Source organism: Nansenia antarctica (genome assembly GCF_963989245.1).
Source record: "Nansenia antarctica genome assembly, chromosome: 16".
NCBI lineage: Eukaryota > Metazoa > Chordata > Actinopteri > Argentiniformes > Microstomatidae > Nansenia > Nansenia antarctica.
Genome location: NC_137686.1, coordinates 17,923,846 through 17,937,600, shown reverse-complemented (window position 1 = coordinate 17,937,600; position 13,755 = coordinate 17,923,846). Strand labels below are relative to the sequence as shown.

At 42.3% G+C, this 13,755-nt stretch overlaps 1 protein-coding gene across 1 annotated transcript in view; it reads right to left on the bottom strand.

The window, feature by feature from the left end:
- LOC308172047 (pituitary adenylate cyclase-activating polypeptide type I receptor-like) overlaps positions 1-13,150 on the bottom strand; it is a gene marked incomplete at its 3' end in the record, with an annotated part of 23,512 nt that extends 10,362 nt beyond the window's left edge. The window contains exons 1-3 of the mRNA XM_080546958.1: positions 13,128-13,150; positions 6,205-6,310; positions 1,855-1,962 (exon numbers count right to left, since the gene is read on the bottom strand). Coding sequence (XP_080403084.1) covers positions 1,855-1,962; positions 6,205-6,211 — 115 coding nt within the window. The 5' untranslated portion in view covers positions 6,212-6,310; positions 13,128-13,150. The remainder of the gene's footprint in view (positions 1-1,854; positions 1,963-6,204; positions 6,311-13,127) is intronic.
- Between the last annotated feature and the right edge of the window lie 605 nt (positions 13,151-13,755).

The window sequence follows — 13,755 nt, the reverse complement described above, 5'->3', positions numbered from 1 at the left end:
GCCTCTGGGGGTGCTCTTGAGCCAAGATCCTACAAAGTCATAAATAGTGCCCAGAAATGATGTCACTGGTCAGAAAGGACCACGCCTGCCGATGCCCATAAACAGGGCTTATTTTGAGTTTCTAAGACTAATCTTAGGCAAGAAATACATTGGTATTACATCATAATAGTATGATAAACATGTACTCAACATTCAAAATTGGAGGTAAGCAATGAGCAATTCAACTTCTGGGGGGTATTCCATCAACATCGCTAAAGGAAAATCCAGGTTTATTTTTGATAAAAAGAGTGTATCTTTAAGTAAATATCAGTGAAGGTAAAAACAGCATTTCTGTCAAGACAAGATAAAGCACATTCTCATCTCACATAGACATCTATGAGGGCCAACATTCAAATTCTGATTTCAAGTGAAATTTCTAAATTAACAAATTACTGGACAAATTACTGGACTGTGTGTGTGCATGTGCGTGCGTGTGCATGTGCGTGCGTCTGTGTGTGTATGTTAGAGAAAGAAGAGTGAATTGGGTATGGTGATGTTATTCATTATGTGCTGTAGTTGTGATGTCACATAGGTCACCACTCTGTAGGGGACTGTGTGGTTGTGATGTCACAGAGGTCACCACTCTGTAGGGGACTGTGTGGTTGTGATGTCACAGAGGTCATTAGCCTGTAGGGGACTGTGTGGGTGTGATGTCACAGAGGTCACCACTCTGTATGGGACTGTGTGGTTGTGATGTCACAGAGGTCATTAGCCTGTAGGGGACTGTGTGGGTGTGATGTCACAGAGGTCACTAGCCTGTAGGGGACTGTGTGGTTGTGATGTCACAGAGGTCACTAGCCTGTAGGGGACTGTGTGGGTGTGATGTCACAGAGGTCACTAGCCTGTAGGGGACTGTGTGGGTGTGATGTCACAGAGGTCACTAGCCTGTAGGGGGCTGTGTGGTTACAGAAGTGCTTGAGCCACCGATATAGACAGAAAGGCCTCAGAGAAACTGGGAAGAATGCTGGATGGATACTGTCCTTTTTTTAATAACCATCGCTCTAGACATGTCAGTAATACACTGATGAGCCAAAACATTATGACCACTTGCCTAAAATGCTGTTGGTATTATAATAATAATAATAATAATAATAATAATAATAATAATAATAATAACTTTTTATTTGTATAGCGATTTTCCTGCAAACGTTGCAGCTCAAAGTGCTCCAATCATTATATAATCATAATTTAATTATTTAGTCATTTAAAGGCAATATTAAAAAGATGGGTTTTTAGTCTTGACTTGAACATAATTTGCTGAGGTTGCATCCCTAATGTAAACTGGCAGTGCATTCCACAATTTGGGTGCATAAAATGAGAATGCATTGATTGCAAAATGATTATGCCTAATATGCTGTTGGTATGCCTAAATGCTTGCGCATCGATCAGCCTTGGGCGCCCAACACCCTGTTGCCGGTTTGTGGTTTGTCCCTCCTCTGACCACTGTCAGTAGGTACTCACCCCTGCTGACCAGGAGCATCCCACAAGCCTTGCCGTTTCAGAAATGCTCTGACCCGTCGTCTGGCCATAACAATTTGTCCCTTGTCAAAGTCGCCCTGGTCTTTACTCCTGCCCATTTCTCCTGCATCCAATCCAACACATCAACTTCAAGAACTGACTGTTCACTTGCTGCCTAATATATCCCATCCCTTGACAGGTGCCACTGTAACGAGATAATCAGTGTTATTCACTTCACCTGTCAGTGGCCATCATGCTTGGGCTCATCAGTGTAGTTGAACTCTGGAGAGTTCTTTGCTTCTCTGAGGAACTCTGGAAAACTCTTTACTTTCTCTGAGGAACTTCTCTGGTACTTACCTCGATTGCTGGAAAAATGCTGGAAAACGTCAGAACAGGAGACGTTGACCACTTGCCCCACGTCAGCTCTGAGCCAGCAACGGATCTCATCCCACTCCGTGCTACAACCTGGGGGGGAGAGATATGGGGGGCAGGGTCAGAGAGAGAGAGGAGGGAGAGGGACAGAGACATTAAATCATGTATCATCAGTCCAACAACATGAACCACTCCATCCACCTGTCAAACCGGCTACGAAACAGTACGTGTCCATCCATGAATAAATCACACATCTCTAATGATGCACGTTAAAAAGCCCTGAAGAGGCTACGGCATTTTTCAGTGGGGCTTTGGCATGAATTAATCAAATCAAATCAAATCAAATCAAATCCAATACTCTGAAGACATAACACCATCAGACTCCTCAGACGGCAGGCTACAAGCATCATGGCACTAGAGACAGAGGCGTTAGAGAGCCAATCACAGCCCTCCAGAGAGAGACAAGACAACAGAAACATCGCCCCCCCTCTGGGTCTGGATTCGCTAAGAGACAAATTAAAAGCCTGTGAGCCTAATGAGTGTGTAATTGGCTCAATCATTGATCAATCAAGGCGTCGTGTAGGCGGCAGGCGGAGAGGCTCAGGACTCAGATAGGCTATGACATTAAATGCCCCTCTCGTCCTCACAATTATTACTGGAGGATGGGCCCGTCCTCCGATTTCTATCTGCACCATCCCCCTGTCCCCTGCTGTGCCGTGCATGCGGAGCAAATGAAATTCAGTCAGTCCAGCTGTGATGACTATCTCTGTAATTATCATCATTCATCTCCATTCGTTATGCAAATAGAAGACACCAGCATTGTTCCATCAAGAACAGAAAGTCAGAGGGTCTTGTTTCTACTTTAAACTCCACTGGAGTGAGACCAAACGATATTATCAAGAAATCTCATCTGAGCGTTGAACATTTTCAGGCGCAAAATCAATGGCAGATACACATATCAAAATATATCTGAGGGGTCCACCTTTTCCCATTAAGATGTCCAATCTCAGCAGGGAGCAAGATGACACCGAGCCTAGGCGTGCTGGCTCATAATGGCTCCCCCTCTGTGCAGTTAATCCATCCGTAGTTTGAACATTTACTCAACTGACCTGCAGGCGTTGATGTTATCCAACAACGTTAAGGACGGTCCAGTGAATACGAAACTACTTGTGATATCATTGAGTATTCATCCATTGAGAAATGTCTCATCAGTGTATCTGGGAACCCAGAATCTCATTCCATGCATTACAATGAGCCCGTCCTTGCAATTTCTACCCGCACCACCAGCCTCCCCTGATCTCATCTCCATTCATGAAGAGACTGACAAGTGAAAGTTTGTCACTGACATCGAACACTGGAGTCTCGTCCAATATAGTCACGTGTGTTGTGTTAGTCATTGTGACTAAATAAATCTAAATAAATAAATAAATAAACTAAATCAAGTATAACATTGAAAGTTGTGTTGGTACATTTGAGAGGATTTTCAGCTATTCAGGAATAGAATATACCTAAACCAACCAGCATATTAGGCAGGTGGTTATAATGTTTTGGCTCATCAGTATATACATATTGCATAATATATGATCTATAATTTGGGTATATATAATATAATAATTTGGGTTGAATTTGATTGATTGTTCTAAATGGGCTCATATGAACACTCAGAGTCAGCTGTGTGTCTGTTGATCCTCTGGATGAATAGTGAACTATATTTGTCTTCAAACTCCTCCAGGGTCTGTACCATAGACTATCCACGCAGGTACTTGATTTGATCATTTTGGTAGCTTTCCTGAGGTGGTTGACATTAATCAAAGTCAATGACATTTTGATGGCATTTGGGTTACAGTTTTTAATATCTCACAACATCTGACAACTCATGCTCCCAAAACTAGCACGTCTTGCAGTAGGAACCGCTTTCTAGAAAGTTCATTGTCCTTCTCATCAACAACCCAACAACCCCATGATGAAATAACTCATGTGGAACAGACTCGACATCCGATTCTACATCCACCGAACCTAATCTTAGTCAGCTTCACGTGCGTGCGTGTGCACAAGTGTGTATGTACTCAGTAGTTCAGTTCCCTGGGCTTGTCGCTGTGAGTCTGGCTGAGCTGTCTGGGAGGTTTGCTTTAGCTCCCAGCCCCAGAACAGTTGTGTCATTTTCAGAGGACATTGGAATGTAGAAACTTGCTTGGATGTTCACAGTTATGAGAAAGAACAGTCATTCTCATTACTTCAGTATATCCCTGCACTGTGAGAGCATGTATATCAAAGTACTTTTGGTAAAAGAAAAGTTACTGCTCCCAAAGAAGAGAACATTTTGCCTGATAATCCATAACGCAGCTGGTGAAAGAGGGAACAAGTCAGCAACCGACCAAATGTTCAGACTTCTATTCCGAAAAATTTAAATAAATGTCATTGTTGTTGAAAATCAATGACACACTCGCTAGTCAAGCCAAAACATTGCAATGCAATGAATTCGGTGAGTAATCCCCACTGCTCTACACTAACTAAGTAGTAGTGGGGATTACTCACCGAATCCATTGCATTGCAATGTTTTGGCTTGACTAGCGAGTGTGTCATTGATTTTCAACAGGCGAGCTGCTGTCACATATTGTCCAATACTGAACCATTATTTCCCTATGGAGGTTCCCCCTCCTAATTATCCTCTTCAGATGATGATGTTTTTTTTCTCCATAAATGCCATTTAAAGCTGGACTAATGTATTACAGATAAGGACCGCCAAACTCCTCTGATCTATGATCAAAAGGACACAAAGTGGACACAAAGTGGACTACTTTGGTAGAAAACATAAATAATAGACATTCCATCATTGTTTGTTTCATTCAGCTTCATTCAGTTTATTTTTGTCTTTGCAGAACCACAGCAGGCGGTTCTGCCAAATTGGGTACTGAACTTGTTAGATGTGGCATTTCCCTATCTATAATGTATTCTGTCTTCTTCTCTCCCATCCACTGTGTGCTGCCTACAGCCTTCAATTAACATCAGCTTTATAGGTCATTTAGCTTAATCTCAACAGTTGTCTCCAGCTCTCGTTCCACATGATCGGAAAGACCCTGCTCCCCCCTCCGCCTACATCTTTAATTCCTCGACAACAACAACAAAAGAAGATTATCTTCATAGGACTTCATTCACAGACCAATCTAGAGGGAATGAAACAGTGGCCACGGGAGTGACAACTCATTTAAGATTAACGATGACTTTTGGAGTGACATTGGAAATTCAACTTCAATGCTTCCAGGACAGGGGAATTACATTCAGCTGCTCCCTGGCCCCTCGTTTATTAGAAAACGGCAGAATAGAGGCGGTTCTCCTCTCCGGGTGATTAAGGGAGATACGATCTGCGACCTGTGCGCTCCTCGGCTGGGTCGCTCCTTTGCATGTTTAACTGTTCTGCTCTACTTGGTCCGTCATCTGAACGTTGCTATTCTCCAAAAGAAAATTAACATCTGTTTAATAGGTGTGCAATACAGTGTGCTGCTTTGCAGATGAAGTGCATAGCTGCTCAGAGAGTTTCAGTATGGGTGTGTCGGCTACTTATGTTACCCACATCTGTAACTACATACTCCACATCTGTAACTGCATCATCCACATCTGTTATTCCATCATCTACGTCTGCTTTTCCAGGTTGATAGAGGTAAGATGAGGAGTAATCATGATTCTAGAAAGGTCTCGAGATGGCCTCACTGAGGCGTCCAACTGAGCCAGTTTAGAGCACTGGGGGAGAGCAGCCTGTGGGACACCGTAGTGTTTCTCTAGAAATTAAATATAGACATGATTAGTGACACATCTCATTAGAGCGCTGCGAGGGCATGTTGAGGAGCCTCTGGTCATGTCTGTTTGTTAGTGACTGACAGAGTGATTCAGGTCAGCCAACAAAGGTGACATGTTCATCTCGGGCGGGGGGGGGGGGGGGGGGCGTGAGGTGTCAGTCAGCATAGGTAACATCATCCTTCCTTCCTCTCTCTCGCTCTCTCTTCTATATCTCTGTCCCTCCCCCCCTCTCTCTCTCTCTCTCCCTCCCTCCTCCCCCTCTCTTGCTGTCTCTCTCTCTGTGTCTCTCTCTTTCTCTTTCTTTCACCCCCCCTCCCTCTCTGTCTGTATATTGTATACAGGACACAATAGATAATCTAATAACATTATAAAATATAGAAATAGTTGTAATTTCTCAATGGTAAAACCAATATGTACACTACTACCTCAAATAAAATCTGATCATCTATATTTTAACCTCATAGAAATTAAGTAAATAAATCCAAACATTTGGAGTATTTGCAGTATGGTACAGTAGTAGTACAGTATAGTAGACATTACCAGTCATGGTCTGATTGCGCGCCTCTGTTCGTCTGGTCTGGATGCAGAGCTCCTGAGCCTTCAGGTGCTGGGAGATGATTGCACAGTCAGGATGGATTGCTTCCGCCTGCAGCCAGGTGACAATGTGGTTATTGAACAGGGCAGGCCAGGCCCATGATACATGTACAGTATGCCCCCAAACCATTGAGTTAAATGTCTCCGAACGTGTTAACATCAATAAGAAAGGTACTCAGTTGTCATGGTTGTTAGACATGTGTCCTGTCTGGTCCCTGGAGCATCATAATTATAATAATTTAGCCATTTAGCAGACGCTTTTAATCCAAAGCGATTTACAATTACGAATTACAGGGACATTCCCCCTGGAGTAACTGAGGGCTAAGTGCCTTACTCAAGGGCACACTAGTAGTGGTGTGGTTTCAGGCGGGATTTGAACTCACAACCTTCCGATCACAAGTCCAACTCACTATCCACTAGAGTCTAGACCACCACTACCCCTGCATCAGTGTCTTCAAAGTGTCCCTAATACCCAAACCAGTTCAAAGACAGGCAATGGCCTCAAATCTAGATGAAACCTCTGGAACATACTGACTCCTCTTGGCGAACCAATTGATATTCTAATTTGTCTTGAATTTAGCCTTTAACTAGCACAACATTTTATTTACACAAAATCATGCTTTTTCAACATTTTTTTTTTTACTAATTGTGTCAGCAGTATAGTAAAGCATTCCATATATCATGGTTATGTTACTTCAGAAAGGTGCATGTGTAGGCTATCTCAGTTGTTAATCATGTGTTAGAAAAAGAACCAGGACACAAAGACAGATGTCTGCTCCCACTTCATCAGATGTCATTTCAGCCACCATTAGTGACAGTCACTAAGAATGGATATTTCAGACTAAAATGGGACTTAAAAGTGTGTGCGTGTGTGTGTCGGCGCCGTGCATGCGAGAGAGACAGAGAGAGAGAGAGAGAGAGAGAGAGAGAGAGAGAGAGAGAGAGAGAGAGAGAGAGAGAGAGAGAGAGAGAGAGAGAGAGAGAGAGAGAGAGAGAGAGAGAGAGAGCATGCATAGTCTAGCCTCTAGCTTCTATTCATAAATTGTAATACATGGCTCTGGGTCATGAATTTAATTTCACATTTGGGAATTAGCTAATTAAGATTAAGATATTTAAACATGCAAATATGCACTCATGTGAGAAAATGAAATAGTCAAAAAAATCATTAGCCAGTCATGTTCTAATTTGATATTCCATCAAAGTGAATACTTCTTAATATACAGTATGGCATACAGTACTAGACTCAAAGCGCAAAAGACACTTACCAAACTCCAAAGGTGTAGGCATATTAAGAGGAGCTCAATACATTTAGGATGTGGTCTCATTTTATACAAAGTATAGCCCAAGATAGCAAAGAAAAATCCCATTCGTGTAGGTCGTAGTGTCCTGTCTCTTGATCATCCCTTCGCAAACTCACAAAAACCTCATTTGACTCTGACCGCCGCCCCCAGATGCCTCTCTCACTCCCAGCTTTTCGGTGAAACCTAAATCCACTTCGTGTGTATTGAATAGACAAGACGGCACCAGCCGCGGACCCTGAAGTAACTGCCAGTGCATTGCTCCCTTCCTTCCTTCCGAGGGGGACGTGTGAGAGACTGTGAGACGCGTGTGGCGTCTTCTCTCCTCCAGGATGGAGTGGCGGCAGTCGCGTCGTCACTAATTAACATGTCACACACAACACACTAGCTGCGATTGGGATGCCCTGATGCAACTGTAACGAACATAATTAATTTTAATTAATTAATATGTTTTTAATTTCGTGTATGTTTTTGCAGGCTACTTATTACAGGTGACTGAAAACTAGTTTCAGCTATGTTAAGGCCAATGCACACGGCGTGCGATTTTTGTCGCCGGACAAAATTCGATTTGGAAGTTTTGCGAAAATTCGATTCCATTCGTTTAGAATGGGACACAGCACACGGCGGCCGATTTTTGTCGCACTGTCAAATTTTGTGGTAATTTTAGTTATAATTTTGCCATTTAGCAGACGCTTTTAATCCAAAGCGATTTACAATTACGAATTACAGGGACATTCCCCCTGGAGTAACTGAGGGCTAAGTGCCAAGGGTACACTAGTAGTGGTGTGGGTTTCAGGCGGGATTTGAACTCACAACCTTCTGATCACAAGTCCAACTCACTATCCACTAGACCACCATTACCCACGTGGTGCGACGGATTTTTGCATCACAATGGGACAATTGGGAAAACTTCACCTGGTCTATCTAAATTAATTGAGTCACTCATAACGGGGAGAGAGACTGGTGCATACATTTTACACGCGTCTTTCGGTCATAGACAGCTAGCTTGCTGAGCATCAACTAATTTTCCATAACGTAAAAAGGAGGCGGTTGGTTGTGGGTCTACGAGATTCTGCAGTCTCACAATGACATGAGAGTTCAACTTGGTCAACAGTTGAGGCTGTAGTGGACAGGAGGACCGCTCCAGACAACAGACAGGAGTTTGACGTGGATCTGGGAGAGATTGGAGCCGTCGTCTCCAAGATGCCAACCACATTGCGAGAGTATAAATATGTGCTTTAAGGAGGGTATTGTAGTGCCAAAAAACGAGAGTCGTAGGCGGAGCGGAGACATTTCGGAGCTAGCATCAAAACACTAGTCTATTACGGTACTGTACTGTTATAAACTGTTTAATAACAGCTTCCAATACAAACGGAACCAAATTAATTGTAACAGTAGTTTGAAAAACATTAGTGTAACATACATAATACATACATGCAATTTCAAATTACAAATATAGTGTTGTCAGGGCTTGACATTAAGCTTTTTCAGTGAACTTATCTATAACTTTGCATACCTGCATTCTTATGAATATGTTGGTTTTGTTTATACGTGCTTTAGGGAGGGTATTAAGTTATTTAACATGATGGCATATATTTACATGTGAATAAAATATTACTAAAAAGGTGTTATCATTGTTGTTATTTGTATTTTGTACTGTGCAGCCAAAAAGGCTATAGTAAATCTTTGAGCAAGTAACGTTATTTATACTTATAATATATACTATACTATTATATTAGTTTACTCAAAGATCTACGATAGTGTTTTTGGCTGCACAGGGTTGCCAGATTTCTAGCACGACTGAATGACCAGCCAAATTGTACACACGTTGTATAGACACTGTCCACTGAAAACCGGACATCTGGCAACCCAAAATTTATATTTACTCTACTGTACGTACGTTGTTAAGTGAAATGCATTATATATGTCCTCAGTTGAATATATTGTGTTTATCCTATGCCCAGGTTAATGAGGGGATGCAGTGCTGTTGTTGTACCACTGGGGGGCGCTGCATAAGACTGCAGGCTTGTGTGTTGTTAATATTGTAGCGAACGGGAACTTGGTAGTGTAACTCGCCCCATGCGGGGGTCGAACCCCGATCTCCCGCATAACCGCGCTAACCACAACAACAAGAAGAGAGTTAACTCCCTTGGTGGAGCTGCTAACGGACCTCGGGGGGGGTTATGGTTGCGTCAAAGTGTAGTGCCCCATGCGGGGGTCGAACCCCGATCTCCCGCATCACCGCCGGTCGCGCTAACCACTATACCAAGCGAGTTAACTCCGTTGGTGGAGCTGCTAACGGACCTCATACAGGTTCGTTACAATATGTTGATGTGTTGATGCACTTGTCCGAGTTGTTGTCTACCATTCCAAGTTAGCTCGGCTGAGCGAAAGAGTTTTATTCCTTTTGGTGAGGAGAAAATAAAACCATGCCCGAGGGCAAAACAGTTCATCGTCTCCGATATTGATTCTCCCCGAGTGCAACGTAGGTGGAAGCTGCCATCATAAACGTTAACATACGTGTATGTAATTTACCGGTAACCTGAATGGATGAAATGGATGACGAAAAGCTCATAACTTGTCAACCAGTCAACCTGAAATCTTCAATTGTGGATGGAGCAATCATCTATTTTAACGGTTTGACAGTCAAGGGCAAGATGTGAACATCACCATCAGCCAGCCACTACACCTATATAGCCCACAGCTGCAACTATACACATTACTACTATACGAATTACTGCATGCATGATTTATTTCCGTGTCATGCCACATAGCTACACGGCCCATCTCACATACAAGCAGTGTTGCCACAGTTACTTTGAAAAAGTATTCTGATTACTGATTACTCCTTTAAAAAGTAATCTAGTTACTTTACTGATTACTTGATTTTAAAAGTAACTAAGTTAGATTACTAGTTACTTTTTTAGTTACTATTGGCAGCTGCCTAGGCACCTGACCCCCCCCCCCCCCCCCGCAACATAAAAATGAAAACTGGTTTTGCCAAAACTCACTTTATTTTAACAGTAACTTAAATTACATAATTAAACTTTAAACAATAACTTAAAACAACAAAATAAAGAGTCTTTCTTTGCCTCACCCAACATAAATACTTGTTTTTAAACAATAAAATAAATATAATCTTTATTTAACAGTAACTAGCAAGGAGTGGTTTCACAAAACCTAAAACGATGACAACAAACTCAGTCACCACCCCCAAGCTGCATTGTAGTCCTCTGTCTCCCTCTCATTCACTCTTTCTCTCTCTCTCTCTCTCTCTCTCTCTCTCTCTCTCTCTCTCTCTCTCTCTCTCTCTCTCTCTTTCACTCTCTCTATTGCTGTCTCATTCACCCTTTCTCTCATTCTCTCTCTCCCCCCCTCTCTCTCTCTTTTACACATGCTCAGTATGAGCCTAGCTCTTCATTCATCCCTCCCTCCCTCCCTCCTCCTCCTGACCAACCAGTGTTGCTGCTGCTGTTCCCTCCTCTGCCTGCCTGTCTGTCTGTCTCCTCCTCCTCTCCTCTCCTCCTACACATTTACACCGTGCAATCAGCGTGGTGATACACGTGAGCGATTCTGCTGCAACCTCGTGTTGAAAACGTGAGCACTGATGTCACTCCCCAAGACGCGAGAAAAGCAAACAAATGTTTGTTTACTATCGAACATTACAAAGAAATACTGCATTTCTCATTAAGTTATGAGGTAGTAACGCAATAGTAACGCACAGTCACTTGAATAAGTAACTTTAATCCGATTACTGATTTGGAAATAGTATCGCGTTAGAATACTCGTTACTGAAAAAGTATTCAGATTAGAGTAACGCGTTACTTAGTAACGCGTTACCGGCATCACTGCATACAAGACACCTATATTACATAATAATAACAATCGAGCATGTAGGCACAATATTGTAGCGTGAACGCAGGAACATTCGTCAGCCAGACGGACTTACATATTGAGCCTCATCGGTTGGACGCAGTGCACCGCTCAGACCCCACGGGGGGTCTCAAATACCCGGCGAGTTACGTGCCCTTTTAATTATTTACTATTCAGCCAATATGTCCAATGTTTGTCTTATTTATAGGCCTATGATTATTTGAATGAGATGAATTTGTACTACTGTATATTTATGATGATTAATTGAGATGCATGATCAGTTGTGGAAGTTGAGTCCTAGGGGCGAATAGCTAGATGTTGGACTGTCTCCGTCCTCCGAATCTATGTCTGCCTGATCATCGCCCATAATAATAAAGTGGCTTTTATAATACACCTTTCTGGCTGTGTGTTTTGTGCGCTCCCTCTCCTGACATTTTACCAATACCCCTAAATCAGGGGACCCACATATTTTATCACAATATGTCCAGTTGTATCTTGTAGAAATTGTGGAAGCAAGGCAAGCAATACTGGTAGAGCCTATTGTAATCAGCCTGCCTGGTCCGACTACGTAACAATAAAGTAACAATTGAGAATGGAATGTTGTGGTGCGACAGTGAGAGAGCATGCATAGTCTAGCCTCTAGCTTCTGTTCATAAATTGTAATACATGGCTCTGGGTCATGAATTTAATTTCACATTTGGGAATTAGCTAATTGGATTAAGATATTTAAACATGCAAATATGCACTCATGTGAGAAAATGAAATAGTCTAAAAAAAATCATTAGCCAGTAATGTTCTAATTTGATATTCCATCAAAGTTAATACTTCTTAATATACAGTATGGCATACAGTACTAGACTCAAACTACGCGGCACAGAAGCACAAAAGACACTTACCAAACTCCAAAGGTTTAGGCATATTAAGAGGAGCTCAATACATTTAGGATGTGGTCTCATTTTTTACAAAGTATAGCCCAAGATAGTCAAGAAAAATCCCATTCGTGTAGGTCATAGTGTCCTGTCTCTTGATCATCCCTTCGCAAACTCACAAGAACCTCATCTGACTCTGACCGCCGCCCCCAGATGCCTCTCTCACTCCCAGCTTTTCGGTGAAACCTAAATCCACTTCGTGTGTATTGAATAGACAAGACGGCACCAGCCGCGGACCCTGAAGTAACTGCCAGTGCATTGCTCCCTTCCTTCCTTCCGAGGGGGACGTGTGAGAGACTGTGAGACGCGTGTGGCGTCTTCTCTCCTCCAGGATGGAGTGGCGGCAGTCGCGTCGTCACTAATTAACATGTCACACACAACACACTAGCTGCGATTGGGATGCCCTGATGCAACTGTAACGAACATAATTCATTTTAATTAATTAATATTTTTTAAATGTCGTGTATGTTTTTGCAGGCTACTTATTACAGGTGACTGAAAACTAGTTTCAGCTATGTTAAGGCCAATGCACACGGCGTGCGATTTTTGTCGCCGGACAAAATTCGATTTTGAAGTTTTGCGTGTGTGTGTGTGTGTGTGTGTGTGTGTGTGTGTGTGTGTGTGTGTGTGTGTGTGTGTGTGTGTGTGTGTGTGTGTGTGTGAGTGTGTGTGTGTGTGAGTGTGTATGTGTGTGTGTGTGTGTGTGTGTGTGTGTGTGTGTGTGTGTATCTATCTATCTATCTATCTATACTTTAATGCCATTGCTCACCCAGTTTAGCGTTGATGCTATTCTTATCCAGCAACTCTTTGTGTTTGTTGTCCAGCTTCTCCTCCATGTCTAAGAGCCACACAAGAACACACACCTAAACATACCTCGACTAAATAATATGTCCAGACTGGGGAGTATCAGAATCTAACTTTGTTGTAAATTATGAACTTAAAGTTAGCTTTCACTTCAGGTTTATTCTTGAGTTCTTCTTCATCTTTATGCTTGAAACACAGTACGATTTTTTATCCTTGGTCGTCATTCCAATATAAAAAAAAATCAGAAACATTATTGATGAATACAAAATATTGAACAATAATTTCGCTGCATGACAGGAACCCACCTTTGCATTGGGTCACCATTATCGTCTGTAAAATACAAATCATGGAAAATACATTGAGAAAGTATGAGTGATTACAATCACTTTTTAAACCATATGCATTCATCATTATGCATTTGTACTATATATCTGGGCTTACCTTTATATCTATATCTGGATCTAGGGTCACACCTGGGGGAACAACCACCTACAGGGCAAGAGAGGCACTTATCTGCTGTTATTTCCACTACATCATCAGTATAATGTAAATGTTGCACACACACACTAATACACATACCAAAGAACAACACA